This window comes from Erinaceus europaeus, chromosome 10 (assembly GCF_950295315.1).
Source record: "Erinaceus europaeus chromosome 10, mEriEur2.1, whole genome shotgun sequence".
In the NCBI taxonomy this organism is placed as follows: Eukaryota; Metazoa; Chordata; class Mammalia; order Eulipotyphla; family Erinaceidae; genus Erinaceus; species Erinaceus europaeus.
The window spans coordinates 112,550,392-112,576,263 of NC_080171.1; the positions used below are offsets into that span (position 1 = coordinate 112,550,392).

The 25,872-nt window shown below is 48.7% G+C and overlaps 1 protein-coding gene across 10 annotated transcripts in view; it reads left to right on the forward strand.

Annotated features, from left to right (window-relative positions):
- The window catches only part of SEMA4D (semaphorin 4D), a 129,792-nt gene that overhangs the window by 93,960 nt on the left and 9,960 nt on the right, over positions 1-25,872 (forward strand). For 7 of the 10 annotated variants that reach the window (XM_060200524.1, XM_060200523.1, XM_060200525.1 and 4 more), the window contains 11 exons: positions 2,698-2,796; positions 5,944-6,037; positions 6,893-7,006; positions 7,956-8,098; positions 9,943-10,118; positions 10,221-10,377; positions 12,438-12,660; positions 14,114-14,229; positions 19,277-19,449; positions 19,546-19,589; positions 20,403-22,746. In XM_060200524.1, the coding sequence (XP_060056507.1) occupies positions 2,698-2,796; positions 5,944-6,037; positions 6,893-7,006; positions 7,956-8,098; positions 9,943-10,118; positions 10,221-10,377; positions 12,438-12,660; positions 14,114-14,229; positions 19,277-19,449; positions 19,546-19,589; positions 20,403-21,334 (2,271 nt within the window). In that variant the 3' untranslated portion in view covers positions 21,335-22,746. Of the gene's footprint in view, positions 1-2,697; positions 2,797-5,943; positions 6,038-6,892; positions 7,007-7,955; positions 8,099-9,942; positions 10,119-10,220; positions 10,378-12,437; positions 12,661-14,113; positions 14,230-19,276; positions 19,450-19,545; positions 19,590-20,402; positions 22,747-22,937; positions 23,148-25,872 lie in introns of those variants that run through there. The other 3 variants (XR_009552143.1, XM_060200530.1, XM_060200531.1) reach the window with 1 other exon arrangement.

Consider the following 25,872-nt stretch of genomic DNA (forward strand, 5'->3'; position numbering starts at 1 on the left):
AGCTGCAAAACCCGTAAAGATAACTTCTTCCTGTCTGTCTGTTTCTGTTTTGTTTTTTATTGCCTCCAGGGTTATTACTGGGGCTCAGTGCTGGCACTACAAATCCACTGCTCCTGGCGGCCATTTCTTTTTTCCTTTCTGTTTTTATGTGTCAGGATAGAGAAATTGAGAGGCGCGGGGGAGAGGGAGAGAAAGTTGACCAGTTTCACTGCTTGCGAAGCATAACCCCCTGCAGGTGGGAAGGAGGAGGATTGGGGGTGGTGGTGGCTTGAACCCGGGTCCTTGTGCGTCACAGCCTGTCCCCCCTTCTCATTGTTTCAGTCTTGTAATACCATCACTTTTTAAATTTTTTAAATTATTTTTTTATTTTTTAACCAGAGCACTGTTCAGCTCTGGCTTATGGTGGTGCAGGGGACTGAACCTGAGACTTTGGAGCCTCAGGCATGAGAGTCTGTTTGCGTAACCATTATGCTAGCTATCCTCCACCCAATACCATCACTTCTAAGAGGATTTAAGAGCCCTGTGCTCTGAGCATGATGTCAACACCTGTCCAACTGGGTGGGGGACCCCTCTGTCTCCAGCAGGGAGGTGGGGTTTCTCAGAGCCTGTGCCAAACAGAACAGTTCTGCCGACTAAACCTGCCAACAGATTTCTGGTGCCGACTAACTGAAGGTATCAATGCAGGGTGGCTCCCACACACCCCAGTGGCCATAAACCTGAAACAGTGGGTACAGGATTCCTGGGTTTGAGGTACCATTCCTCTCTTCACCTCTCCTAGTGACCTGGATCTCTCAGCATGGTGGTCCTTGGAGGAGTGCTAGATAGGCACCACTTGAGAGCAGGCTGGGGCCACTGGGTGATGGGGGGGTCTCAGCTTCAGAGTGTAAGAACTCTGATTTTAGTTGATAGCTGGCTAGAAAGTTGGGCTATGGTAAATTCTAGCAGCTATTAATTAACTTCAAAAGGGTTCATTTTTTAAAAATGTTATGTTTGCTTAGTTTTTTTTTTTTATAGAATTTATTTTTTTTACTATCTTTATTTTTTTATTTTTATTTATTCCCTTTTGTTGCCCTTGTTGTGGTTATTATTGTTGTCATTGTTGCTGGATAGGACAGAGAGAAATGGAGAGAGGAGGGAAAGACAGAGGGGAAGAGAAAGACACCTGCAGACCTGCTTCAGCACCTGTGAAGTGACTCCCCTGCAGGTGGAGAGCCGGCGCTTAAACCGGATTCTTACTCCAGTCCTTGCGCTTTGCTCCACGTGCGCTTAACCCGCTGTGCTATTGGCCCAACTCCCTTTTTAAAAAATTTTTTTTTTTTTACCAGAGCACTGTTCAGCTCTGGCTTATGGTTATGCGGGGGGATTGAACCTGGGACTTTGGAGCCTCAGGCACGAGTCTCTTTGCATAACCATTATGCTATCTATCTACCCCGCCCTTTGCTTAGCTTTTTGAGCAAAGCTCCAAAATCACTAAATCCAAGACATCTTAAGATGAGAGGAATGAAGCCCCGGAGTCTACCCCCCCACCTAACCCTGATTTTTCTTAATGTTTTTTTTTTTTTACTGGGGCTCTGTTCCTGCACTATGGATCCACTGCTCCTAGAGTCCATTTTCCCCATTTCTGTTGCCTTTGTTGGATAGCACAGACAGAAATGGAGAGAGGAGGGAAAGATAGAGAGGAGGAGAGACAGATAGACACCTGCAGACCTGCTTTGCCGCCTGTGAAACGACCCGCTTGCAGGTGGGGAGCCGGGGGCTCGAACCCGGAGTCTTACAGGGATCTTTGTGCTTCATTTTTCTTTGTTTGAGGAAATGAAGGGAAATGCAGGCCATGCTGTGTAACAGCAGTTCCTAGGTTGCACTGAGAGCTGTCTTAGAGCCAAATGAGACCGAGTATCTTGCCGGCCTCTGAGGATAGGCCACATAAGGACAGAGGCCTCCCAGTTCTTGGGGGTAGGGAAGGGGCAAATTGTAAACTACTTTCAACTAGTTTAGGAAAAGCCATAACAAAGCAAAAAAAAAAAGAAGAAGAAGAAAGCTTTTGTGAGCAGAGATAATTTCAGGCTAGGGAACTGTAACCAAATGTGTTCTGCTAAAATAGTGACTGAGTTCTAGCACAGCATCTGTTTTCCCTGTGAGGCCGTTCTGATGGGGAGCCAGCTTGGAGCCTCTCCTTCACCCTGAGTGGGGTGGGCTGGACACACCCTGTCCCATAAAACAGGTTTTCCACTTCTGTACATTTAGGGTGTGGAGGGCGGGCTCCCCAGAGAACAAGAAACAGAGGGAACCTGTATAGCCTATACCTCTGGGCATCTGGTAGTGCAAGTGGCTAAGTATTGAGTGAAAATAAGGAGTGAGGTGCTGTTAGTGACTGGAGTGAATTCCATTTGGCACTTGACAGCAAAGACAGAAGCACCCAGACCAGCCCCAGCTTTTCCTTTGTCCTGAGAGGGAGCAGGCCTCTAAGCTGGCCCTCCTGGAACTGGGTGGGGACAGAGTTAGGACATACATAGGGTCATTAGAGGGAAGAGGTGGGCACATAATTACACTCAAGGCTGGTCGATGAGCTGTGTGGGAGTCAGTGTCAGTACACGCCCGGCTGGCTGTGTCCCAAGTAGTGGGTTGGACAGTTTGGCTGGGGCTTGGGCGCCAGGGGGATGCAGGGGATGGCTGATCTGCACGTTTTTCTCCTTGTAGACAGAGTGCCTCAACTACGTCCGAGTGCTGCAGCCTTTCAGTGCAGGTGTACTCTACGTGTGTGGGACCAATGCCTTCCAACCCACCTGTGACCACCTGGTAAGCCTGTAGCCCCTGACTGGCAAAGCAGCAGTGTGAGCTCCAGGCTCCTTGCTCTCTGCTCTGTAAATAATGAATCATCTGATCCCCGCTTAAGTTGAGCAGCTAGGGCCCCTCTCTGCTGTTCCCCAAGCCCAGGGTCCTGCCAGTCAATTAAGACGGAGGGCCTGTCTTGGAGTAAGATTGCTGGGAGTAGTAGCACATGGCCAGAACTGCCCCTGAGGGGCCTTCTGGGAGAAGTGCCAGTGTGCATGGTCCAGCATCTCGCCTTCTAGTGCTCGTCACAGTTTGTGTTTTATGTGTGAGACTTGGATGTGATGTGGGTCCTGGTCAAGTAGCTGAAACAGAATATCTCCTGGATTGTATGCCCCTGCTTTATAGATGTTATGAGCTTGATATCTGTGTCCTCAGCCCCCAAATTCACATGGTAAAAACCGTAAGCCAGGAGTCGGGTGGTAGCACATAGGGTTAAGCGCACGTGGTACAAAGCGCAAGGACGGGTGTAAGGATCCTGGTTCCAGCCCCCGGCTCTCCACCTGCTGGGGAGTCGCTTCACAGGTGGTGAAGCAGGTCTGCAGGTGTCTATCTTTCTCTCCCCCTCTCTGTCTTCCCCTCCTCTCTCCATTTCTCTCTGTCCTAACAGTGACAACATCAACAACAATAATAACTACAACAATAAAAAATAAGGGCAACAAAAGAGAATAAATAAATAAATAAATAATTAAAACCCTACGCCATTCTGAGTGTGGCTGCAGATGGAAGTCTATAAGGAGGTGATATGATTAGCTAAAGGCTTAAGGGTGGGCCCTTGCTCAAAGAGGCTTAGTGTCCTTTAGAAGAGGGAGAAACCAGAGCTCTCTCCCTTTAGCTCATGATAAGAGGGAAGCCCTACCCAGGACCCAACTCCACCTGCTCCCCAGTCCCAACATCCAGCCTTTAGACTGTGGGACTTAACTTCTGTGGTTGAAGCTGCCCATCCCAGGTGCTTGAAGCTGATTGGGTGTGTCTGTTGCTTTGGCCTTAGGGTAACGCCATCCTCCTTTATCTGCTGCTGCGGGGGACCTAATTGCCCTCCTATCTACTGTTCTTAGAATCCACCCCCTCTGAGGAGAGGCAGCGCCCCTGTGTGTGCTGTGCTTTTTTTTTTTTTTTTTTAATTATATATATATTATTGTTATTGATTTATTTATAAAATAAAAAAAATATCAAGACCATAAGATATGAGGGCTACAATTTCACACAGTTGCCACCACCATAGCTCCATATCCAATCCCTCCTTTGAAGGCTTTCCTGTTCTTTATCCCTGTGGGAGTATGGACCCAGGATCATTGTGGGATGCAGAAGGTGGAAGGTCTGGCTTCTGTAATTGCTTCTCCACTGAACATGGGTGTTGACAGGTCGATCCATACTTCCAGCCCGCCTCTCTCTTTCCCTTAGTGGGGCAGGGCTCAGGGAAGTGGAGCTCCAGGGCACATTGGTGGGGTTGTCTGCCCAGGGAAGTCAGGTTGGCATCATGGTAGCATCTGGAACTTGGTGGCTGAAAAAGCCTTAAGATATAAAGCAGAACAAATTGTTTAGTAGTCAGGAACCTAAAGGCAAGAATATAGCAGATGAGTTTTGGGATCTCCATTTTGGAAAAAGCTAGTAGGTCTATTTTAGGTAGTTCTAAAGGGGCCCATTTCTTTATTAATTTTTGCGTGAGCCTGACAGCTAACATGCAGGTGGATCAAAGCTATTGTCCGGCGAGATGTTGTCAGAGTTGGAAACAGGATTAGAAAGATGGATCAGAGTAGAGAGTAGCTCCCAAGTATGGGAAAGATATAGAAGTATCATTTTATGGTGTCTTTTTTTTTTTTTTTAGGTCTTTCTACTTGCTTGCTGTTTTGAGTCACTGCAAACCTTTGTGCACTTTTGCTTTAAGGTGTAAATTTCCCCTAACTTATGGGTACATGTGCACATGTGTTCTGTCTCCTGGGCCCTGAGCTGCGTCTAGGTTCTGTAACTTTGTTAGGAGGTACACCACCTGATATTGAATTGAGGAGTCCTGTGAGCTAGGAACAGTCTCACCAGAGTGCTGGAGCTGAAGGGTTGGCATTCCAAGCCTGGTGTCTCTGGACACAATCCCAAGTGAAATGTGTCAAGGTGGTACTGGTTGCATTGATTTGGTTGAGCTCATGTTGTGCGCTTTTTTTTAAAGTTCTTTTAGTGGCCAGGTGGTGGCACACCTGGTTAAGTGCACACATTATAGTGAACAAAGCCCTGGGTTCAAACGGGGGGGGGGAAGGGGGCTTCAAGAGCGGTGAAGTGATGCTACAGGTGTCTCTCTTATTCTCTCAATCTTCTCCCTTCCCTTTCAATTTTTCTGTCTCTATCCAATAAATAAATAAGTAGATTTGTTAAAAAGAAAAAAAAAAAGGAGGGGGAGGGACCAGGCGGTAATGCAGCAGGTTAAGCGCACATGGTGCAAAGTGCAAGGACCAGAGTAAGGCTCCCAGTTTGAGCCCCTGGCTCCCTACCTGCAGGGGGGTTGCTTTACCAGTGTTGAAGCAGGTCTGCAGGTGTCTTATCTTTCTCTTCCTCCCTCCTCTTAAGATTTCTCTGTCCTATCCAACAACAACAATAGCAATGGCAACAATAGCAATAACAAGGTTAACAAAATGGGAAAAATGGCCTCCAGTAGCAGTGAATTCATGGTGCAGGCACTGAGCCCTAGCGATAACCTTGGAGGAGAAAAAAAAGAAAGAAAGAAAGAAAGAAAGAAAGAAAGAAAGATAGATTAAGTTTTTAAATTTTTTACTGTTTTATTTTAATGAGAAAGATACGAAGAGAGACCAGAACACTGCCTGCTTCTGTCTGTGTGCACTGATCACGGAGCCTAACCTATATCTAGCACAGCCTGACCATCAGTCTTTGGATCCTTGTATTAAAGATGAGAAAACTGAGTCTCCAAACCTCAAGCAGTTCACAAGAGTATCAAAGCAAGGGAGCCAGGGACCGGGTCCAGAAGAACAAAGTAAATGCCTTTCTGGAGGTGGGCCCTTGGCGCCACTCATGAGCCCTTCAGAAAAAAACCAGCACATCAAAAAGGCAATGTTGCTATAAAAACTCAGACACTAGGTGACACTGTTCCTTTTCATTCGGTTGTAGAACTTAACATCCTTTAAATTTCTGGGGAGAAATGAAGATGGCAAAGGCAGATGTCCCTTTGACCCAGCTCAGAGCTACACGTCTGTCATGGTTGGTGAGTTCCACAAATGATACTTCCCTGGGAAGCGCTGAGTGGTGCCATGCAGCTCACCTTCCTGTGCTCAGTAGCCTCCCTCTGCTTCCTTCTCAAATTTATCACCCTCTCAAAAGGTATGTGAGCCTCTCCAGAGAATGTCAGTGGGACCTTTTCTATTGGTGGTTCCAAAGGGTACTTGTCACCATCAAAATCTATAAGTCAGATCTGTGGGAAGATCAGAGCACTCTGTATCTGTCCTTTCTGAGAATCACCCAACTTACTTGACCTGTTGAGTCAGTGCTCAGTTTTAAGGAGAGTGTGTGTGTGAGTTATCTTGTGTTTGAAAGACCTTGGAGCCTAAGGTGATCATTCCAAGGGCATCCCTGGTACATGTATTATATTTACTGAATATAGGAATGAGACACTTATGTTTAGTTATTGCCCCATTCGAAGACAAATGATAAATATTTATGTCAAAGAAAGGAGACAGAGTCCAGAGGCTGAAAGGACCATCCTAGAAGCAGAGTAGTATCTCTCCATTTCCCGAGAGGGGTTGGTCAGTTGTGTTAGAATGTGACATTGAGATTCTGTCCTCAAGGGGCCGGGTGGTGGCACACCTGGTTTGGGCGCACATGTTGTGGTGTGTTCAAACTGGGGTTCGAGCCCCCGGTCCCTACCTGCAGGGGGATAACTGTGAATGCTGTAGCAGCATTGCAGGCGTCTTTCTGTCTCACTTCATCTCCATCACCCCCATCTCTCTCGATTTATGATGGTCTCTAGCCAGTAAATAAATAAAGATAATTAAATAAAAGAGTTTTTGTCCCTATCACTGAAGTTAATTGTCTTCTCTTCCTCTCTCCTGGGTCACTGAAGATGGAGATCTTTATTCTGGGACATCGTATAACTTTTTGGGAAGCGAACCTATCATCTCTCGAATTTCTTCACACAGTCCCCTGAGAACAGAGTATGCAATACCTTGGCTGAACGGTAAGCAGGGTGTCTTCACAGAAGTATGTCTCTCCTTGTAACATCTTCCTCCCCTTCTGGGTATCCTGCTGGCTCCCAGCCTCACATGTGTCCATCTGCAGGTCAGCTCTAAGTCTTCACGTATCCCTAGCTTGTGCCATCTGTGTAGTGGGGGTGCTTCTGGAACTGTCCAGGATGGCACAGCTAGCTTCCAACACTGCTTTGTCTTCTTTGCTAAGAGAGCATTTTTTGGGGGCCAGGTGGTGACACATCCAGTTGTTTGCATGTTAATCATGTGTAAGGAACCAGGTTCAAGCAATGCAGCCCTGGTGCAGGTGTCTCTCTTTCTCTCCTCCTCCGATCTTCCTCCCCTCTTAATTTCTCTTTGTTTTGTCAAAGAGAGAGGGAGGGAGGGAGAAAGCACTGTGTTAAGGATGGTCTTTTAGAGGGGCAGGTGGTAGTGCACCTAGTTAAGCGCATACACTAGTGCTCAAGGACCCAGGTTCAAGCCCCTGGTCTCCACCTGCATGGGGAGTGCTGAAGCAGGGCTGCAGGTGTCTGTCTGTCTCTTTCCTTCACTATCCTCCCTCCCCCTTCTCAATTTCTCTCTGGCTGTGTCCAATAAGAAATAATTTTAAAGAGATTTGCTCTTCTCTTCCTTAAAATGCATATGCAGGATTTCACAGAAGGAGAATCCAGCAGACAATGCTTTTGAGCTGGTCGTGTTGATATCCCATGTTATGTCCCGTGATATCATGCCCATGTGATATTAAGGTGCATTGGGACTTTGCCTCTCACCCGGGTCCTCTAAACCTGATCTGGGTAGACTTAAGATTGGGATTACCTCTGACTTTGTCCACACAGATGTCTCTTGCTGGTTGGGGTGTAACATACGTATGATTCTGAAATCCTGGCAGGAAGCCCTCAGGCCCCTCTGCGTGTGCCTTCAATGGGTATCTCCTCTTTGCAGAGCCCAGCTTCGTCTTTGCGGATGTGATACGCGACAGCCTGGACAGCGGGGATGACAGGGTCTACTTCTTTTTCACGGAGGTGTCTGTGGAGTACGAGTTTGTCTTCAAGTTGATGATTCCACGAGTAGCAAGAGTGTGCAAGGTGGGCCTGCTCTTCCATTTCCTCTTTTGTTCTAAACCGTGGCAGTCACATAGCTGGAGGATTGATGAGTGCCCTGACCCAGCCTCCAAACTGCCTCTGAAATGCCCACACTGTTCCTTTGTGCCATAGTTCATTGTGGAAGGGCACCAAGTAGGGTCAAGGCCTCCTCCTTGGAAGGCGTTGGTCTCCCCTGGAGGCTGATGGGGTATTAATACCCCAGTGTGGCTTGTTGGCTTACACTCCTTAGGAAGCCACCTTTTAACAGAGTGCCTCCCTCCGCCTCCACTAGTTGAGTTTTTCTTTAACATATTAATCAAATTCTGTTGGAATTAAGATTTGCACCATTCTACTATATAGATGAAGATGGGTGTTTTCTTTTTAATTTTTATTTACTTATTATTGGATAAAAACAGCGAGAAATTGACAAGGGAGAGGGAAATAAGGAAGTAGACAGAGAGACACCTGCAGCCCTGCTTCGGTACTCATGAAGTTTTCCCCATGCTGGTGGGGACCAGAGTCTTGAACCCGGGTCCTTGTACAATGTAGTGTATGCACTTAACCAGATGCACCACCTCCTGGCCCCAAGAAGGGTATGTTTTCATTGTAAATTAAGTGGCTTAAGCTTTAGGAGATTGTTCAGCACAGGCACCTTACCAAGGCCCTAAGTTTAACCGGCAGCACCACACGGGAACACCACGGACAGCTCCAAAGGGACGTGTATGAAGGTTGCAGTGATGCTCTGCTATCTTTCCCTCTCTGCCTACATTGCCTTTTCCCTCTCTAAGTATATACATCATAAGGTTCCAGTCCCCAGCTCCCCACCTGCAGGGGAGTCGCTTCACAGGCGGTGAAGCAGGTCTGCAGGTGTCTGTCTTTCTCTCCCCCTCTCTGTCTTCCCCTCCTCTCTCCATTTCTCTCTGTCCTATCCAACAATGACGACAACAATAACAACAATAAAAATTACAACAATAAAACAACAAGGACAACAAAAAGGAATATATAAAATTTTTTTAAGTATATACATAACAAAATGGGGCTGAGGAGGCTACTTGGTCATGTAGTCCACGCACAAAGTCTTTGATCCACTCTCTGGTGCCAGGTTAAAAATAAAAAGATACTTCACTCTTCAAGGAGACTCTCATGCCTGAGGCCCCAAAGTCCCAGGTTCAATCCTCACACACCACCAGAAAAAAAAAAAAAAGAAAAAAAAAAAAAAGGTTCAACTGTACATTGTCTGCATGCACAGGTCAGAAGTATAATGTCTTTCTGCAGACTGAGTCGTGTGTGCTTCGCAGCTATCTTTCAATGATCAGCTCACAAAGACGTGTTTAGAGACCCCAACAGACCTAGAAAGTTCAGATGTAATCTCCCACAGGGATTGTCTTCCTTGAGAGAACCCAGACCTGTTCAGACCAGCCTGGGCTGGACTGAGGAGCTGTGGCCGCATGGTCCTGGCTCTTTTGCCTTGTGTGATGGTCACGAATCCAAGACACAGACAGTGGCCAAATGGTGACAGTGGACCTCAGGATGTCTGCTACTGTGAGAGTGTGGGTGGAAACAGAGCGTTGCGTTAGTGGAAGTTGTTGGTTTGGCATCGGCTTTCCACCAAGAGCACTTTGCTAGTGGGGTTTGTGCTTGGAACCACATAGCATTCAGGATCCACGCTGACCTCCAAGTGGTACTGTGGGTCACATTGGTACCCACAGCCGGCTTTCTCATCCTTGACCCTGTTTCACGGAGGGAGAGCTGGCCCGGTTGGGGGCTAGCGCAGCAGTGATCCTGCAGACCCATCAGCCACTTGTGATATCTGTACTACTTCAACCGTGCACATCTTTGCCTTTCAGGGGGACCTAGGCGGCTTGAGGACCTTGCAGAAGAAGTGGACCTCCTTCCTCAAGGCCAGGCTAATCTGTGCCAGGCCGGACAGCAGCCTGGTCTTCAACGTGCTCCAAGACGTCTTCATTCTCCAGGCCCGAGGCCTGAAGGAGCCCGTGTTCTATGGGGTCTTCACCCCGCAGCTGTGAGTGCCCCAGCCCGGTGGCTGGTGGTGGTGGTGGTGGTGGTGGTGTAGGCATTTTCTATGCTCCAGATCCCAGGCAGTCACATTAACTCTTCTCTCCAGGAACAACATAGGGCTGTCAGCTGTGTGTTCCTACAACCTGTCCACGGTAGAGGGCGTCTTCTCCCGTGGGAAGTACATGCAGAGTGCCACCGTGGAACAGTCCCACACCAAATGGGTGCGCTACAACGGAGCTGTGCCCACACCACGACCTGGGGCGGTAAGAGCAACCAGTAGATTTTGGTGACATGCGAGTCATGCTGCATCCCTGTGTGGGGAAGGACAGCCCCTGAGACCGGAAAGAGCTATGGACAATCCCCTACTTCCTCTCCTTCTGGATGCTTCTCCTTTTTGAGTTGTGCAACAGTTGTTGCCATATTTTGCCCAAGCGAGGAGAGTTCCCTGGCTGGCACTGGGTGTTAGTGAAATTAGCATTGCATAATATAATGAGTTCTGTTTCATTTTCTTCTTCTGCAGAGAAGCACACATTTTCTTGGCAAAGGCCTCTGTGCTCCAGTCAACGCGACTATCCCATCATGAATAGGAGTCACACTTTTTCTCGTGGCGCTTGTGAATTTTATAGAGAAACTGTGGCCTGGGTGTCTCTTGGCCAGTCCAGCTTCCACTCATTCTAGGATCCATGTGTGGGACCTGGTATTTATACTCAAGGGTGAAACTGTGACCTAGCAGAATTTCTGGTCATCAGGGCTCACCCCCAGGTGAAAAGTCTCACCAGAACCCAGTTAGGCAGGCCCCCACATCTCAGGCTTTCTAGGCTTCAGAGATGTGTGTAGTTGTAGATGTGTAGTTGATACGTGTGTAGTTGATAGAAGAGAGGAAAAGTAGAAGGATATTTTAAAAACTATTTTAAAAAACTGGATATTTATAAACATTAAATATACATTGAATACCCTCTCTTCCCCCTCACATTCGGGCTTACCTTAGAGTAGAGTAGACACCCCCAGGACTGTCTCTTTTCCTGGGTTCCCACTGCTCTGCGCACACATTATTAAGTAAAATCTGTTGTCTCATCTCTGGGCTGTGCATATCTGGGAGGCAGCTGGGACAGAAGAACTATGTTTTGTTGTTGTTAGTTTTTTATTTCTTTCTAGACAGAGATAGTAAGGCAGCGGGGCCAGGTGGTGGCACACCTGGTTGAGCGCACATGTTATAGTGCATAAGAACCTGGGTTCAAGCCCCTGGTTTCCACCTTCAGGAGGAAAGCTTCTCAAGTGTTGAAGCTGGTCTCCAGGTCTTTCTCTTATCTCTCCCTCCCCTCTCAATGTCTCTGTCTCTCTCCAAAAATAAGTATTTAAAAATAGTCGAGAGAGAGACTACAGCACCAAAGCTTCTTTAACATGGTGGGTGATATCCAGGCTCAAACTTGGGCCGTGCACACGGCAAAGCAGCACACTAAGTGAACAATTTTGCCAACCTGAGAATTATCTGTATGATGTTGTTGGATTCATGGTCTTTATAATCAGAGTGCTATTTTCAGCAATATCACCAGTTTTCTCTTGACTTAGTAAGGCTCTGTGAATATTTGTATTTAGTTCCTGTTTACAAAAATGGTATGCTTTTTTTTTTTTTTTGGCCTCCAGGGTTATTGCTGCGCTCAGTACCTGCACTATGAATCCACTGCCTCGTAGCTTTTTTTTCTCTTTTTTTATAGGACAGAGAGAAATGGGGGGGGAGAGATAGGAAGGAGATACACCTATAGACCTGTTTCACCACTTGTGAAACGACCCCCAAGCAGGTGGGGTGCTGAGGGCTAGAACCCGGATCCTATGTGCACTTAACCCGGTACACCACTGCCTGACCCCTGGTATGCTTTTAAAAAAAATTTTTTTTTATTATCTTTATTTATTGGATAGAGACTATCAGAAACTTAGAGGGAAAGGGGTGATAGAGAGGGGGAGAGAGAGACACCTGCAACACTGCTTCACCACTTGTGAAGCTTTCCCCCTGCAGGTGGGGACTGGGGGTTTGAACCTGGGTCCTTGCACACTGTAATGTGTGCACTCAACCAGGTGCGCCACCACCTGGCCCCGGTATGCTTTTTTTAAAATTCTCATTCATGAATAGCTAGAAAGCACTTATGCCAGGAGATGCAGGCATGACCTATGGATAAGAACATTTTGCAATTGTGTCTTTAGATTCTTGGGGAAAGAGCATCTGTTTTCTTCCCTCCCCCACCCCCTTTTCAAGGAAGTACTGTGTGGCACCCCTGTTTTGAATCTGTGGGTTGTGCTGACTGATGGCTGTGGTCTGTCCCTGCAGTGCATCAACCGAGCAGCACGGGCAGCAAACTTCTCCAGCTCTCTGAACCTACCGGACAAGACCCTGCAGTTTGTCAAGGATCACCCTCTGATGGACGATTCTGTGACCCCAATCGACAGCAAGCCCAGGCTCATCAAGAGTGGCGTGAACTACACACAGATCGTGGTGGATAGGACCCAGGCCCTGGACGGAGCCTTCTATGACGTCATGTTTGTCAGTACAGGTGGGTCCTTTGGGTACATGTCTGCTTCATGGAGCCAGCTTCACCTCAGGTGCCCTGAGCCTGTGGGAGGATTTCTGAGAAGTCATCAAACCTGGGTGCCTTCAGATCTCTGTGACCATCTGACCACCTGGGCATTGGCTCGAGGTGCATGTCCCAGCCCAGATCTAGAAGTTCAGGTCTGGTGGGTCTCGGCTAGAGCAGAAGGTGCCCAGGGTGGTGCCCACACAGCCGCCCAGCCTGACTGCAGATCTGTCCTGACCTGCCAGAGAGACACCTTTCCATCCACCCATGGCCTCAAAACAAGCATTTCTAGAAGAGGAAGTGGTGGCCAGCTGCTGACAGTGCACTGTGGTCGGTCCTTGGTGCTTTCCAGACATGGAGATGAGCAAAATGGAAGCCTTGCCTTCCGTTGGCTGAGACACAAGCCACCAGTTTGAGCCAAACAGTATAAAATGTCAACTTGATTGATGAAGGAGGTTAGAGTCAGTACTAGTTAATTTCCCTTTCGTTGCCCTTGTTTTTTTATTGTTGTTGTAGTTGATGTCATCGTTGTTGGATAGGACAGAGAGAAATGGAGAGAGGAGGGGAAGACAGAGGGGGAGAGAAAGACAGACACCTGCAGACCTGCTTCACCGCTTGTGAAGCGACTCCCCTGCAGGTGGGGAGCTGGGGGCTCGAACCAGGATCCTTACGCCGGTCCTTGTGCTTCGTGCCACGTGCGCTTAACCTGCTACGCAACTGCCCAGCCCCCAGTAGTTAATTTTCAAAAGAAAAAAAAACTGGATTAGTTTGTGCCATTTGGGGTTATTTCTCAAACAGCATTTCTTTTTCCACTTCACATGCAAAAGTATCTTGGTTAGGGGCCGGGTGGTGGGGCACCTGGTTGAGCTCACATATTACAGTGCCCAAGGACCCACGTTCAAAGCCTCTGGTCCCCACCTGCAGGAGGAAAAGCTCCATATCTCTCTCTCTCTCTCTTTATCCCCTTACCTTTCAGGTTCTGCCAAATAAAAAATTAATTAATTGGGAGTCGGGTGGTAGTGCAGCAGGTTGAGCGCACATGGCGTTTGCATGTGCATAAGGATCCGGCATAAGGATCCCGGTTCAAGCCCCCGGCTCCCCACCTGTAGGGGAGTCACTTCACAGGCGGTGAAGCAGGTCTGCAGGTGTCTATCTTTCTCTCCCCCCCCCCGTCTTCCCCTCCTCTCTCCATTTCTCTCTGTCCTATCCAACAATGACAACATCAACAACAACAACAATAATAACTACAACAACAATAAAACCACCAAGGGCAACAAAAGAGAAATAATAATAAAAAATTAATTAATTAAAATCATTTGTTATAAGTGCTTTGTCTGTGGAACCAGTTGAAAGGGTTTTGATCATTTGCCTGGCAGTCCCAGCACTGTCCCCTCTTCAGAGACACCACTGACCTGTGACTTTGACCTTGTAGACCGGGGTGCCCTGCACAAGGCTGTCAGCCTGAACGGTGATGTTCACATCATTGAGGAAACACAGCTTTTCCAGGACTTGGAGCCTGTTCAGACCTTGCTGCTGTCCTCCAAGAAGGTAGGTGACCCAGTAGGGTGGCATGGTCCCCTGGTGGACTTGGGTGATCACTGGTGAGGGTCAAGTGTCCCTTTGTCCACCTGGGTCAGGTGAATGATCTTTGGACCCTTATAAAAACCTTTCTCTGAATGTCAGGTTTGGAGTTTCGGATGGACAGAGGTGAACCTGTTAGTGGCAGCCTTCTCTGAAGAGTTGGCAGGACATCCCTGAGTTTTAAGGAAGACGTGTGAGGTGATGCCTTACCCTGTGACAAACCCTTCTTGTGCTTAAGTTTGGAGACCAAGACCCCGTCAGGGGGTGTGCTGTTAACAAAGTTGAGTGGTCAGTGTAGAGACTCTCAACTCAGAATAGTAATATTATGTCTGTAAACCTCTCACCTTTCATGAAGTGCTTTCTCTTACATTGGAGTCAACAGATTGTGTGTGCAGGCCAGGGAACAAGTACATAGGTACTGAGGGCCGGAGATCCTGGGTCTCTTATGGCTGTAGTGTGAGTCTGGCCACAGACAGTCCAGCAAAGCCTCCTAGTAGACACTGGGCTTAATAGCTGGTTTCATTTTCTCTCTCTCTCTTTCTTTACTTCTTCCTTTCCCTCTCTCTCTTCTTTCCTTTTTTTAATAAATATTTTTATTTATTTATTATTGGATAGAAAGAGAGAAATCGTGCGAAGTGCAAGGATTGGCTTAAGGATCCTGGTTCGAGCCCCGGCTCCCCGCTTGCAGGGGAGTCCCTTCATAGGCAGTGAAGCAGGTCTGCAGGTGTCTGTCTTTCTCTTTCCCTCTCTGTCTTCCCCTCCTCTCTCCATTTCTCTCTGTCCTATCCAACAACAGTGACAATAATAATTACTACAACAATAAAACAACAAGGGCAACAAAAGGGAATAAATAAATAAAATATAAATTTTTTTTAAAAAGCCGACAAGGGCAACAAAAGGGAAAATAAATAAATAAATATTAAAATGTTATTCTTTGGTTCTTTAGTCATTTAAAAAGTGAACTTCATTATTGACCATGGTTTGACTTCAGGATTCCACTGACCATCCCTCACCTTGGAAATGACCCATCTGCTGTGTAGGTGGGTTAGGACCATGAGAGAGTGAGTCTCTGAAGGGGGCCAGGTGGTAACGCACCGGGTTAAGCTCACACAAGCCCTTGGTCCTCACCTGCAGGGGGAAAGCTTCATGAGTGGTGAAGCAGAGCTGCGGGTATCTTTCTGTCTCTCTCCCTCTCTGTCTCCCCCATCTCTCTCAAGCGGAGTAGCTGAATAGTATTCCACTATGGATATATACCATGAGTTTTCTTAGCTATTCATCTGTTACTGGACATCTGGGTTGCTTCCAAGGTCAGGATTTTGCCAACTGTGCTGCTGTGAATGTAGGTGTCCATAGTTATCTTCAGACAGGCATGTCTGCTTCCTTTGGATACGTCCCCTGGACAGGAGTTGCCAGATCCTAGTGGAGGTCCATTTGTAGTGTTCTGACAAGTCTCCGGACTGCTTTCCACAGGGATGGGACCCATTTGCCTTGCCACCTGCTATGTAGAAGGTTTCCTTTTCTCTGCATTTTTGCCAGCACTTGATGTTTCTGTCCCTTCTAATGTATGGCATTCTCACAGGGGCAAATCTCATAGTTACTTCTATTTGCATTTCTCTGGTAATCAATGACTTGGAGCATTTTTCTGTTGTTCTTGTTAGTTGTCATAGTGCTTTTTTCTTTTCTTTTTTCATATGGCAAAACTCTGCTTTTAGTTCTTTCAGGAAGACATGGCAAATGTGCCCTGTCCTGTCCCGCCCCCCTCCGCCTCTCTTCCCCTCAGGGTTTTTCTGGGATTTGGTGTCTGCAGAACTCTACCCCTCCCAGAAGCTGTCTGTTTTCCTTTTTCTTTCCATTTTGAGAGAGGGTGAGAGAGAAAACAGAGCAAAGGAGAAACACCTGCAAACTGTCTCAATACTCTCAAAGCTTTCCCCCACCCCTGTAGGTAGGAATCGATCACTTGAACCTGGGTGGCCCTTCGTGGCAGCCTGTGCACTCTATTGGTGTGTCACCACCCAGCCCCTGGCAGATGTGCTGTCCTTGTGCTCCCTCAGTCACACAGCAGGCCAGATGTGCATGTTTGCAGGGTTGCTACTCCCTTGATAGTGAGGTCTAGCCTACATGGTGGCTTTTGAAGCTCCTTCAGGTCTGGCCACATCCAGGGACCCCCCACCACCACAGAAATAGACTCAGCCTGTGTGCACAGAGACCGGAGTGACAGCAGGAACCCAGAGCTGCAGGGAGGGTGCAAACACCAGATAAGCTGAGGCTCCTCAGGCAGTGGGCAGGAGAGGATGGAGCATGCACTCTCATTGCCCTCACGTGGCCAGGAGTTTTTTGTTTTCTTTTGAAATAATTTAAAATTCATACAAGTGTTGCCACCATAGGGCAGGTACCACTAGATTTGGGCATGTCTGTGTTTTTCTTTTGTTTTTCTACCTCACTTGATAGGACAGAGAGAAATTGAGAGGGGGGAGGTGAGACAGAGGGAGGAAGAAAGACACCTGCAGACTTTCTTCATGGCCCGTGAAGGTCCCCCTGTAGGTGGGGAGCAGAGGCTCAAACCCAGGTCCTTGTATGTATACTCAATCAGGTGTGCCACCACCCAGCAGCCACATCTGTATTTTCTTGAGACTGGACTGGGGTTGAGGATTTGGGGGAAATGACCATGAAAGCATAGTGTCCGGCACATAGAATCAGTGTGACTTCTCAGAGTGATGCTGTTTCTCTCTCTCTTTCTTACTTATTTATGAGAGAGGGAGAGAACCAGCGCATCAGACTGGCACATGCGATGCTGCACATCAAACTCAGGACCTCATGGTTGAGAGTCCACTGCTTTACCACCTTCCAGGTCTGGTGCTGTTCCTTTTCCCATAATGTCCCCCATGTCCTGGAGTCAGTGAGCCTTGCCACTCTGGGGACAAATTAAGCCCCCCATTTTCTGGAAGAGAGTTTTGAATCTGTGAGAGTTTTGAGTCTGTGGCCAGTACCTGGTACTTGTTTGTGGGGAGACCTTGAGGTTAGACCCATGTTCCTCTTGTTCAGTCTCTGCATTCCCACCTGAAGACCTGGATGGAACCATCCCCTTTCCTGAATTCATGAACTGCAATTGGCTAACTGCTAGCAGTTCTGCGTCACGTGACCTTAGATCAGCTCACCACCAGGTGAAGTGTCAGGCAGGGTTCCCTCTGGGCTGCCCAGGGCCAGCTGAGCTCTTTGGCTCTGTGTCTATACTTCTGGTCAGGGAGCTGTTGGAGCTGTCTCAGGAAACTTGCCCTCACCTCTTTGAGCCCCACAACCCCTAACAATGATGCGTGATGCTGTCCTTATTCTTCCTAGCCTCCTCTACCCAGGTTTGCTCCAATGCAGATGGGCTGGACCGGTCTTCTCTGCCACTTACTGGCATCACACACTCGATTCAGAGGGTTTTTAAAAAATACATATTTGTTTATTCCCTTTTGTTGCCCTTGTTTTTTTTTTTATTTTTATATTTATCTATTTAATTCCCCTTTTGTTGCCCTTGTTGTTTTTTATTGTTGTTGTTATTGATGTTGTCGTTGTTAGATTGGACAGAGAGAAATGGAGAGAGAGGGGAAGACAGGGCGAGAGAAAGATAGACACCTGCAAACCTGCTTCACCACTAATGAAGCGACTCCCCTGCAGGTGGGGAGCTGGGGGCTCAAACAGGGATCCTTACACTGGTCCTTGCGCTGCGTCACCTGTGTGCGTATCCCACGGCGCTACCACCCGGCTACCGCTTGACTCCCGCCCTTGTTGTTTTTTATTGTTGTAGTTATTATTGTTGTCACTGTTGGATAGGACAGAGAGAAATAGAGAGAGGAGGAGAAGACAGAGGGGGAGAGAAAGAGAGACACCTGCAGACCTGCTTCACCGCCTGTGAAGCGACTCCGCTGCTAGTGGGGAGCTGGGGGCTCGAACTGGGATCCTTATGCTGGTCCTTGTACTTTGCGCCACCTGCGCTTAACCCGCTGCGCTACTGCCCGACTCACCAGAGGGGATTTTTATTCTGTCAGCTGTGCACACACACTCGAGGGTCTGTGATTTGGGTCGACACATCACAGGCTTGCCAGGATGCAGAGGGACTGCAGGGCATTGAGCTTGGCCTCTGAGTATAGAAGCTGTTCTTGTCTCCTTCTGAAATACTGAGTTCTCTGTGGCTGTGGTATTCTCTTGATGTTAAGCAAGAGGTCTTTTTGGGATATCCACCTGAGAGAGAAGTACTCAGGCAAAGGAGAGAGTAAGTGTGAAGCACCTGAGTAGGGAGTGCCGAGTCAGCTGGCACAACCCAGGTGTTGAGTTCAGCAAAGCAAGGAGAGTCTTTTGCCTGTGTGTCCATCTCTCTGGTGCTGGGGCACTGCTGGAGCTGGCAGAGGGTGGCAGTGTCTCAGGCTGTACACCCCAGAACCTCGGCAAGCCTACTTTGCTCTCTGCCCCTGACTGTGCCTGTCAGTTTCCCTGTCTGCCGAGACACTCGGTAAGCAAGAGCCTGTCACTTCTGTTACTGCTGAAAACACTGTCTGTGCCTGTCCCTCCCCGTTCCTTCAGCATAATCCTCACTGTGTTCCTTGCTGCTAGTGCCTCACCACTCCCATCAACAGGCATGAGACTGGGTTCAAAGGTTATGCCCTTTAACCTCCAGTGAGACCACAATCGTGGTACAGAGTGTCAGGCTAGTGGCTTTCCCTCCACTCAGAGAGGGATGTACTCAGAGGGGTTGCGGAAGGGCCCTGCAACCCAAAGAGACAAGGGAAGGAGGAATCTGGACCAAGGCCAGCATCCCGTGTTAGTATGCAGATTTTTCTCAGAAAACCACACCCAGTCTGTGTTTTCACTATGCTGTCGTTCAGAGTCATTCTGGGCCTCATGTTGCATCATTCTAGCTCTCAACGAGGGGGCTCTTACCCTTCTCCTCCAAGAAGCATCAGAAGAAGGGTTGTTCCCCCCACCACTGACAGCTGCCCCGTGCCCACCATTCTCACCTGCTCTACACCCACAGGGCAGAAAGTTCGTTTATGCCGGCTCCAACTCCGGCGTGGTCCAGGCCCCCGTGGCTTACTGCAGGAATCACATCACCTGCCAGGACTGCGTTCTCACCCGAGACCCCTACTGTGCCTGGAGCCCCACTGAGGCAGCCTGCGTCGCCCTGCACGAGACTGACGGCCCCCGCAGGTACCCGCCGGGGACCCGCTTCGCGCACACACACACTCACCCCAGCTCCCCAGGAGAAGTGCCGCATATGCGTGACCCATGCTCATTGTCTTGCAGGGCTCTAATTCAGGACATGAGTGGGGACGTGTCCACCTGCCCTGGTAAGTCTCACCTTCTCCCTCCACTGTCCTCTGGGATGGCACAGTCAGGTAACCGTCCGTCTCACCAGGCTTTGGTGTAACAGCCTTTGTTGTGCATTTTGCTTCTCTTCCTTCATTCAAAACAGAGGCCAAGCATCTGTTGTGGACCCCATGATCTTGCTGAGTCCCTTTTACCTCAGAGAAGAATGTGTGAAGCCACAGAGTGTGTCTATTTAATGGGAAACTTCTCTGCCCCTCACTGTCACATCCACTCTTGAACTGCCCCCCACCCCCGTCTCTTCCTGGTGTGGAATCCTTACACAATACCCAAACCTACAGTCAGTGAGGTCCAGAGACTCACAAGTGATTGGTAATCTTGTGAGAAGCTCGGGTGTCCCCACTGGGTTTCATGTCCCTTTCCCTGACCCAGCACCATCATAAGTTCAGACAAGCGTAGGACCAAGAGGCTGATGTGCCCGGTAGCTGCTATTGGAAGCGTAAAGGCTTGCTTGACTCAGTGCTGGCACCAGGCACGTACATGGTCTTGTCTCCCCATGGCCTGATGCCTTTTCTCTCAAGAAACCAGGGTGGCAAATGGGATTTTGCTGCTGCTCACAGTTGTCTCCAATTTCTTTCTCCCCGTGGGCTGCCACTCAAGAAGTATCTTGGCTTTTACACTCACGTGCCTTTATCTCCTTAGTTGTTCTGGAAGATTCCATGTTGCTCCAGTGGGTGAAACTCTTGTGTCTTCCTGTTTGTGTTAACCTAATGTTAAGAGAAGTGAAGTGACAGGCGGAGTTGTTGACACTGTGCACGTTTATTTTGATGTTCCAGATAAAGTTAGAGAGAGTTTCCGGCAGCATTTTTTCAAGCATGGCGGCACAGCAGAACTGAAATGTTCCCAAAGGTCCAACCTGGCACGGGTGGTGTGGAAGTTCCAGAACGGTGTGCTCACAGCTGAAAGCCCCAAGTATAGCCTGGTGAGGAGGAACAATTTGCTCATCTTCAACTTGTCGGAAGGAGACAGTGGGGTGTACCAGTGCCTGGCAGAGGAGAAGGTCCGGAACAAGACGGTCTTGCGACTCGTGGCCAAGCACATTCTGGAGGTCAGGGTGCTCTCACCCCAGACCCCAGTAGTCACCATCCCGCCAGCCACCCGGACAGAAGCTAGTAGACTCACCCCCAAAGAGTCAGTGGGACCCACCCAGGTCTTCCCGCCCCAGACTCCGGCTGTGCGGGTCCCCACTCCCAGTGCTGCTGCCCTGCCCTCCAGCTCTGAGCCCACCAGCACAGAGTCCTGTGAACCCAAGATCGTCATCAACACAGTGCCCCAGCTGCACTCAGAAAAGACGCTCTATCTCAAGTCCAGTGACAACCGCCTCCTCATGTTCCTCTTCCTCTTCTTCTTCTTCCTCTGCCTCTGCCTCTTCTCCTATAACTGCTACAAGGGCTACCTGCCTGGGCAGTGCTTAAAATTCCGCTCAGCCATGTTTCTGAGCAAGAAGAAGCCCATACCAGACTTCTCAGACTGTGAGCAGAGTGTGAAGGAGACCCTGGTGGAGCAGGGCAGCTTCTCACAGCAGAATGGAGGGCATCCCAAACCGGCCCTGGACACTGGCTATGAGACAGAGCAGGACACCATGGCCAGCAGAGTGCCCACTGACAGGGAGGATTCACAGAGACTGGACGACCTCCCAGTCCGGAACAAGCCGTTTGACGTCAAGTGTGAGCTGAAGTTTGCAGACTCAGATGCAGATGGGGACTGATGCGTCAGCCCATGGGCTGGTCTTTGTGTTCACCGTCCTGTAACCTTGTCCAGTGCCACCTGGGGTTGTCAGCAAATCCCTCCCCTCAGTTTTCTGTGTCTTTTCTCTTGGGTCAACCTTGTGACTTGGTATCTTTTTGTCCTTTTGGAAAACGGCGAGCATGGTGCCCAGTCCCCTGGGTTGGTTGGTGGGAATGCTGTTGGACGTCCCTGTGGGCAGTGGTCCTGGTGAAGATCCCCCCGCGCCCCCCCCCCCCCCCCCCGGTGGAGATGACTGGGCTGCCACTGACCTGGGAAGGCTCACACCCTGAGTTCCCCTCCTAGCAGCCACTGAAAGATAATTTAATTCCAGATTGGAAATGATGTTTTAGTTTATCAGATTGGTAACTTATCGCCTGTTGTCCAGGTTGACATAAACCTTTTCTTCCATGTAATTATTTTATTTTTGTTTTTAGGATTTGGCTTTAATTGTGTGGGTCTGTTAGGTTATTATTATTTTTGGCTTACTTTTTTTTATGACTGATGCAGATGTTTTAATATTTAGATGGACATTTAGGTTTTGTTGATATTAGGATCAGATCTGGTTCATGTTGCTTCTGATTCTCAGGGATAAATTTACTTTTGCTACCTGTGTTCTTTCTGCTTTTAAACATAGACAGAACCATATCTTGAGCACACTTAATCATTTTTTAATTGTATTTCTTGAGACAAGTTTCATTTTCAAAGATTTTCTTAACTTTTTTCCCCCTCGTTTTAACTATTTTGAAGAGGAGAAGGTGTGTGTGTGTGTGTGTGTAAGGGGGGGTCCCAAGACCACCAGGTTGGGCTCACACAAGGGAAGGGGACCCAGTAGGCCTGGGTGTAATAGGGACAGCCCAACACTGGGACATGAGCGGTTCACAATCTGCCAAAGCCACCGTTCATCCCCGTCAGGACCGGCAGACCTTCCCTAGAATGGTCATCTCAATTCCGCCTTTTTTTTTTTTTTTTTAAACTTTTCTCACTGAGCTTTCATCTCACACCCATTGCCCACCCAGACTTCCTACCTGGTCTGTCTGCGCTGCCCATAACCAGAAGACAAGTGGGAAGAGGGGGTTGTGGGCCGGTGACATCCCCACAGATGCTGTGCTGGCTGACTTGCTCCTGGCACCAACTCCATGTGTCACCTGGGAATTCCCAAAACACCCAGAAGAGGATCCTCCTCCCACCCATCCACCCCCCCAGTGACAAGAAGCAACTAACCGGATATTGATGTGCCCACATGGGTAGCCTCATCTTCCAGCATAAGACTCGACTGTTTTGAGACTGGACCGTTTTTGGTGTAAACATTGTGTTTTATAAGATTTACTTTGTTTTTATTTTTCTACGTATACATTTGGAAAGTAACCAAATAAACTAGATGCATATCGTTGATATGAGATGTGCTTTACTGAGGCTCAGACCTTCCTCCCTGAGGGTGTTGAGGGCAGCAGCTAGGGAGAGGGAGGGAGGGAGGGATAGCCGAGGAGGGGCTTTTGCTCTTACCGTTCGTTCCCTCTCTTGGCACATGTGTGTTCCTGATGACCTCTCCTCAGTACCTCTTTCTTTCTGTCCTCTGTCTCCAGCCTCTGCTCCTATGCCCTTCCCTCCTCGGGGGTCCTCCTCTCTGTCCTGTCTGGGCCCCGACTCATCCTCCTCTCCCCGAAGCCCCTGGCCAGCCTCAGGCTTGGGGCCTGACAGCAGCCTTCGGGTCACCTTCCTGCCGCCCTTGCTCAGCGACCAGGTACAGCACGTATGTGCCCTGGGGACCTTCCACCTCTTCTGCCAGGCCACAGGTGAGTGGGGCTCCTGTCTGGGGGTGGGGCCTCCTCCACATGCATGCCCTCCTGATTGTACCCGTCACCCAGTTTAGCCCCAGTGAAGGTGAACAGCTCTTCCTTGGACATTAGTTCTAATCCAGTCTGGGTGGGAGAGACAGCATAATGGTTATGCAAAAAAAAAAGTTTGATGCCTGAGGTTCCAAAGTCCCAGGTTCAATCCCTCTCACTACCATAAACCAGAGGTGAGCTGTGGTCTGATAAAAAATAATAATAATAAATAAAAATAACCTAATAATAATATTTATTTTTAAAAAGACCAATCCCTTCCCCAGAGTGTTAGCAGTTTGAGGCTCTGTGACCACAGAGGGATGTTTGCCACCATGGCTCAGCTGTATCCCTCAGACTGCCGGCAGGTGTGCCCAGCTGTGTCCAGTCAAACCTTATTTACCAACAGTCTTTACTCCGGGTGTGTCTTCAGGTGGCAGTGTGCTGATCAGATCTCGGGTCTGTGGGGTGACACTGACCTACTAACCATTGAGACTGATATGCAGCACTTAGAGATTTAAAAAATTAACTTCAGAGCCTTCAGAAGAAGTCAGTAACTGGCTTTGGTATTTTGATTCAGAAAAGGAGTGCAGACCCCTCAGACTTGGAGGCTCTCTGTTGGATACTTGCTCTGTGGAAAGTCAACCCGAACCATGTACCCCCTGCAGCCCTTATGTCTGTCCCTTTTGTGTGATCTCAGGAGAGTTCCTACAGAGCAAACCGCGTTGAGGTTAGAGAGGCTTTAGTGAAGGAAAAGGACAATACTGTCTTTTGTAATTTTTAAATTCAGAGGAGCTGCCAAAAATGCTAAGCTCCTGGCCTTCACCTTGGCCAGTTGGTTCTGTGAGCCTTTGAGCCACTGGATGATAACCTGCATGTGTGACTACGTGGCCCTACGTGGGTCATGGGTGCAGGGACAGAAGCTGGCTGTAAATCGGACATCCAGATACAGACCTCCAGAGGGTGGCCTTGAGTAGCCCTGCATCTCCTGCTCTGCACTAGGCTATCTGCTGTTCCTTGCAAACAAACGTGGGTCTCCTTGTGCGGGAAAGCGTGCAGACTTAGTGCTGATTCCTTTGACGGGGCAAAGCCTCAGGGTGCCGTGCTGTCACTGCAGGCAGGTCATGTGACTAGGAGCACCGTGGTTTCTCGCGTGGACTGCACGGGTCTGCGTACACACATGCACACACACACATTTGCTCCTGTAGACTAGTCCCTGTGACAGTGAACTTGTCAGGACAGATACTGAAAAACTCCAGGTATTTCAACAACAGTAGTGTCATGTAGGGCTTTAGTTATAGGGGTGATACAAGACTGGAAGCAATCATGGCTCCCCAGTAACAGTGGAGCAGCGAGTCTCCCCTTCAAGCTGTTGCATGTGGCTGTGAGCTGTGGCCCTGTTGGGTCACTGGTCTCTTGGCCCTTCTCAGCACTAAGGAATTGGGTTGGAGGTGGAGGGACACTCTGAGGCACCCTTCTCTTTTTCTTGTGTGTTCATTTTTTTTTTCTAGAAATACCTGTCTAGGGCTTTTCCCGTGTTCCACTGAGTCCACACACAGGCTGCAAACTCCCCAGGAAGGCATCCCCTTTGTAGGGATCCTTACTGTCCTGTCTCAGAACAGTAGCCCCACATCCACTCAGAGTCCCGGCCAGGAAAGAGGTTCAGGTCTACAGGTACCCCAGTAGGCTCAGGCTGCCGATGGACACTTCACACACATACATGCCACATGAAACATGCACACGAGACTAGGCAGTGCACATGCCCATACAGACCTCACATACATGTCTACAAACAGTGCACAACACATGAACACAGGTGTACAACACAGACTCCATACAAACTACGTGTGTTCACACTGCCACATTTGCAGACACATAGATGGCATACAACACACAGCACACAAAACACGCCACGTGTATACTCATCACTCGTGCAGTACACACAGGAGGCATTCACCACACAGATATGCAAATACATACAACACTGTGACCAGATGCCCAAACCTCAGAGCCAACCAACCCTGATAGGCAGGTGAATAGGGGAGAAGGCCGCCAGGGAGGAGGAGACCACTAGGGAGACCCCACGGTTGATCCGTGAGCTGTTCCTCCTTATAGATGCAGACACGTGCCTTCACTCGGACTCGCTGCAGGGATCAGCCACAGCCCCAGTGTAGTTCCCATCCGTGGAGCCTGCCCTGCTGCAGTGTCTTAGTGTTGGGTGGCTTCAGGGACAGGTTAACGACTGCCACCTCTCCAGATTCAAAGAAGGTCTCGAAACTTTACATCAGGCTCAACCTGACGCTGTTGACTGGCTACGGAAGAAGGGCAAATGCTAGAAGAAGAAGGGACAGGTTCAAAAAGAGCTGAGAGAGCTCATTCCCTTTTTATGTATTCGATTTCATTTATTTTTTAAATTTTTTTGTCTTTTTTAATATTTTATTTATTGGATAGAGACAGAGAGAAATTGAGGGCAGGGAGAGATAGAGGGGGAAGGCTTTTTTTTTTTTTTTTTTTTAAATACCAGAGCACTACTCAGCTCTGGTTTACAGTGGTACAGGGGATTGAACCTGGAACTTTAGAGCCTCTGGCGTGAGAGTCTCTTTGCATAACCATATGTATCTACCCCACCCTCTGCTCAGACTTTGTCAGCTATTTTTTATTTTTACTTTTATGTTATTTTGCTTCCAGGGTGCTG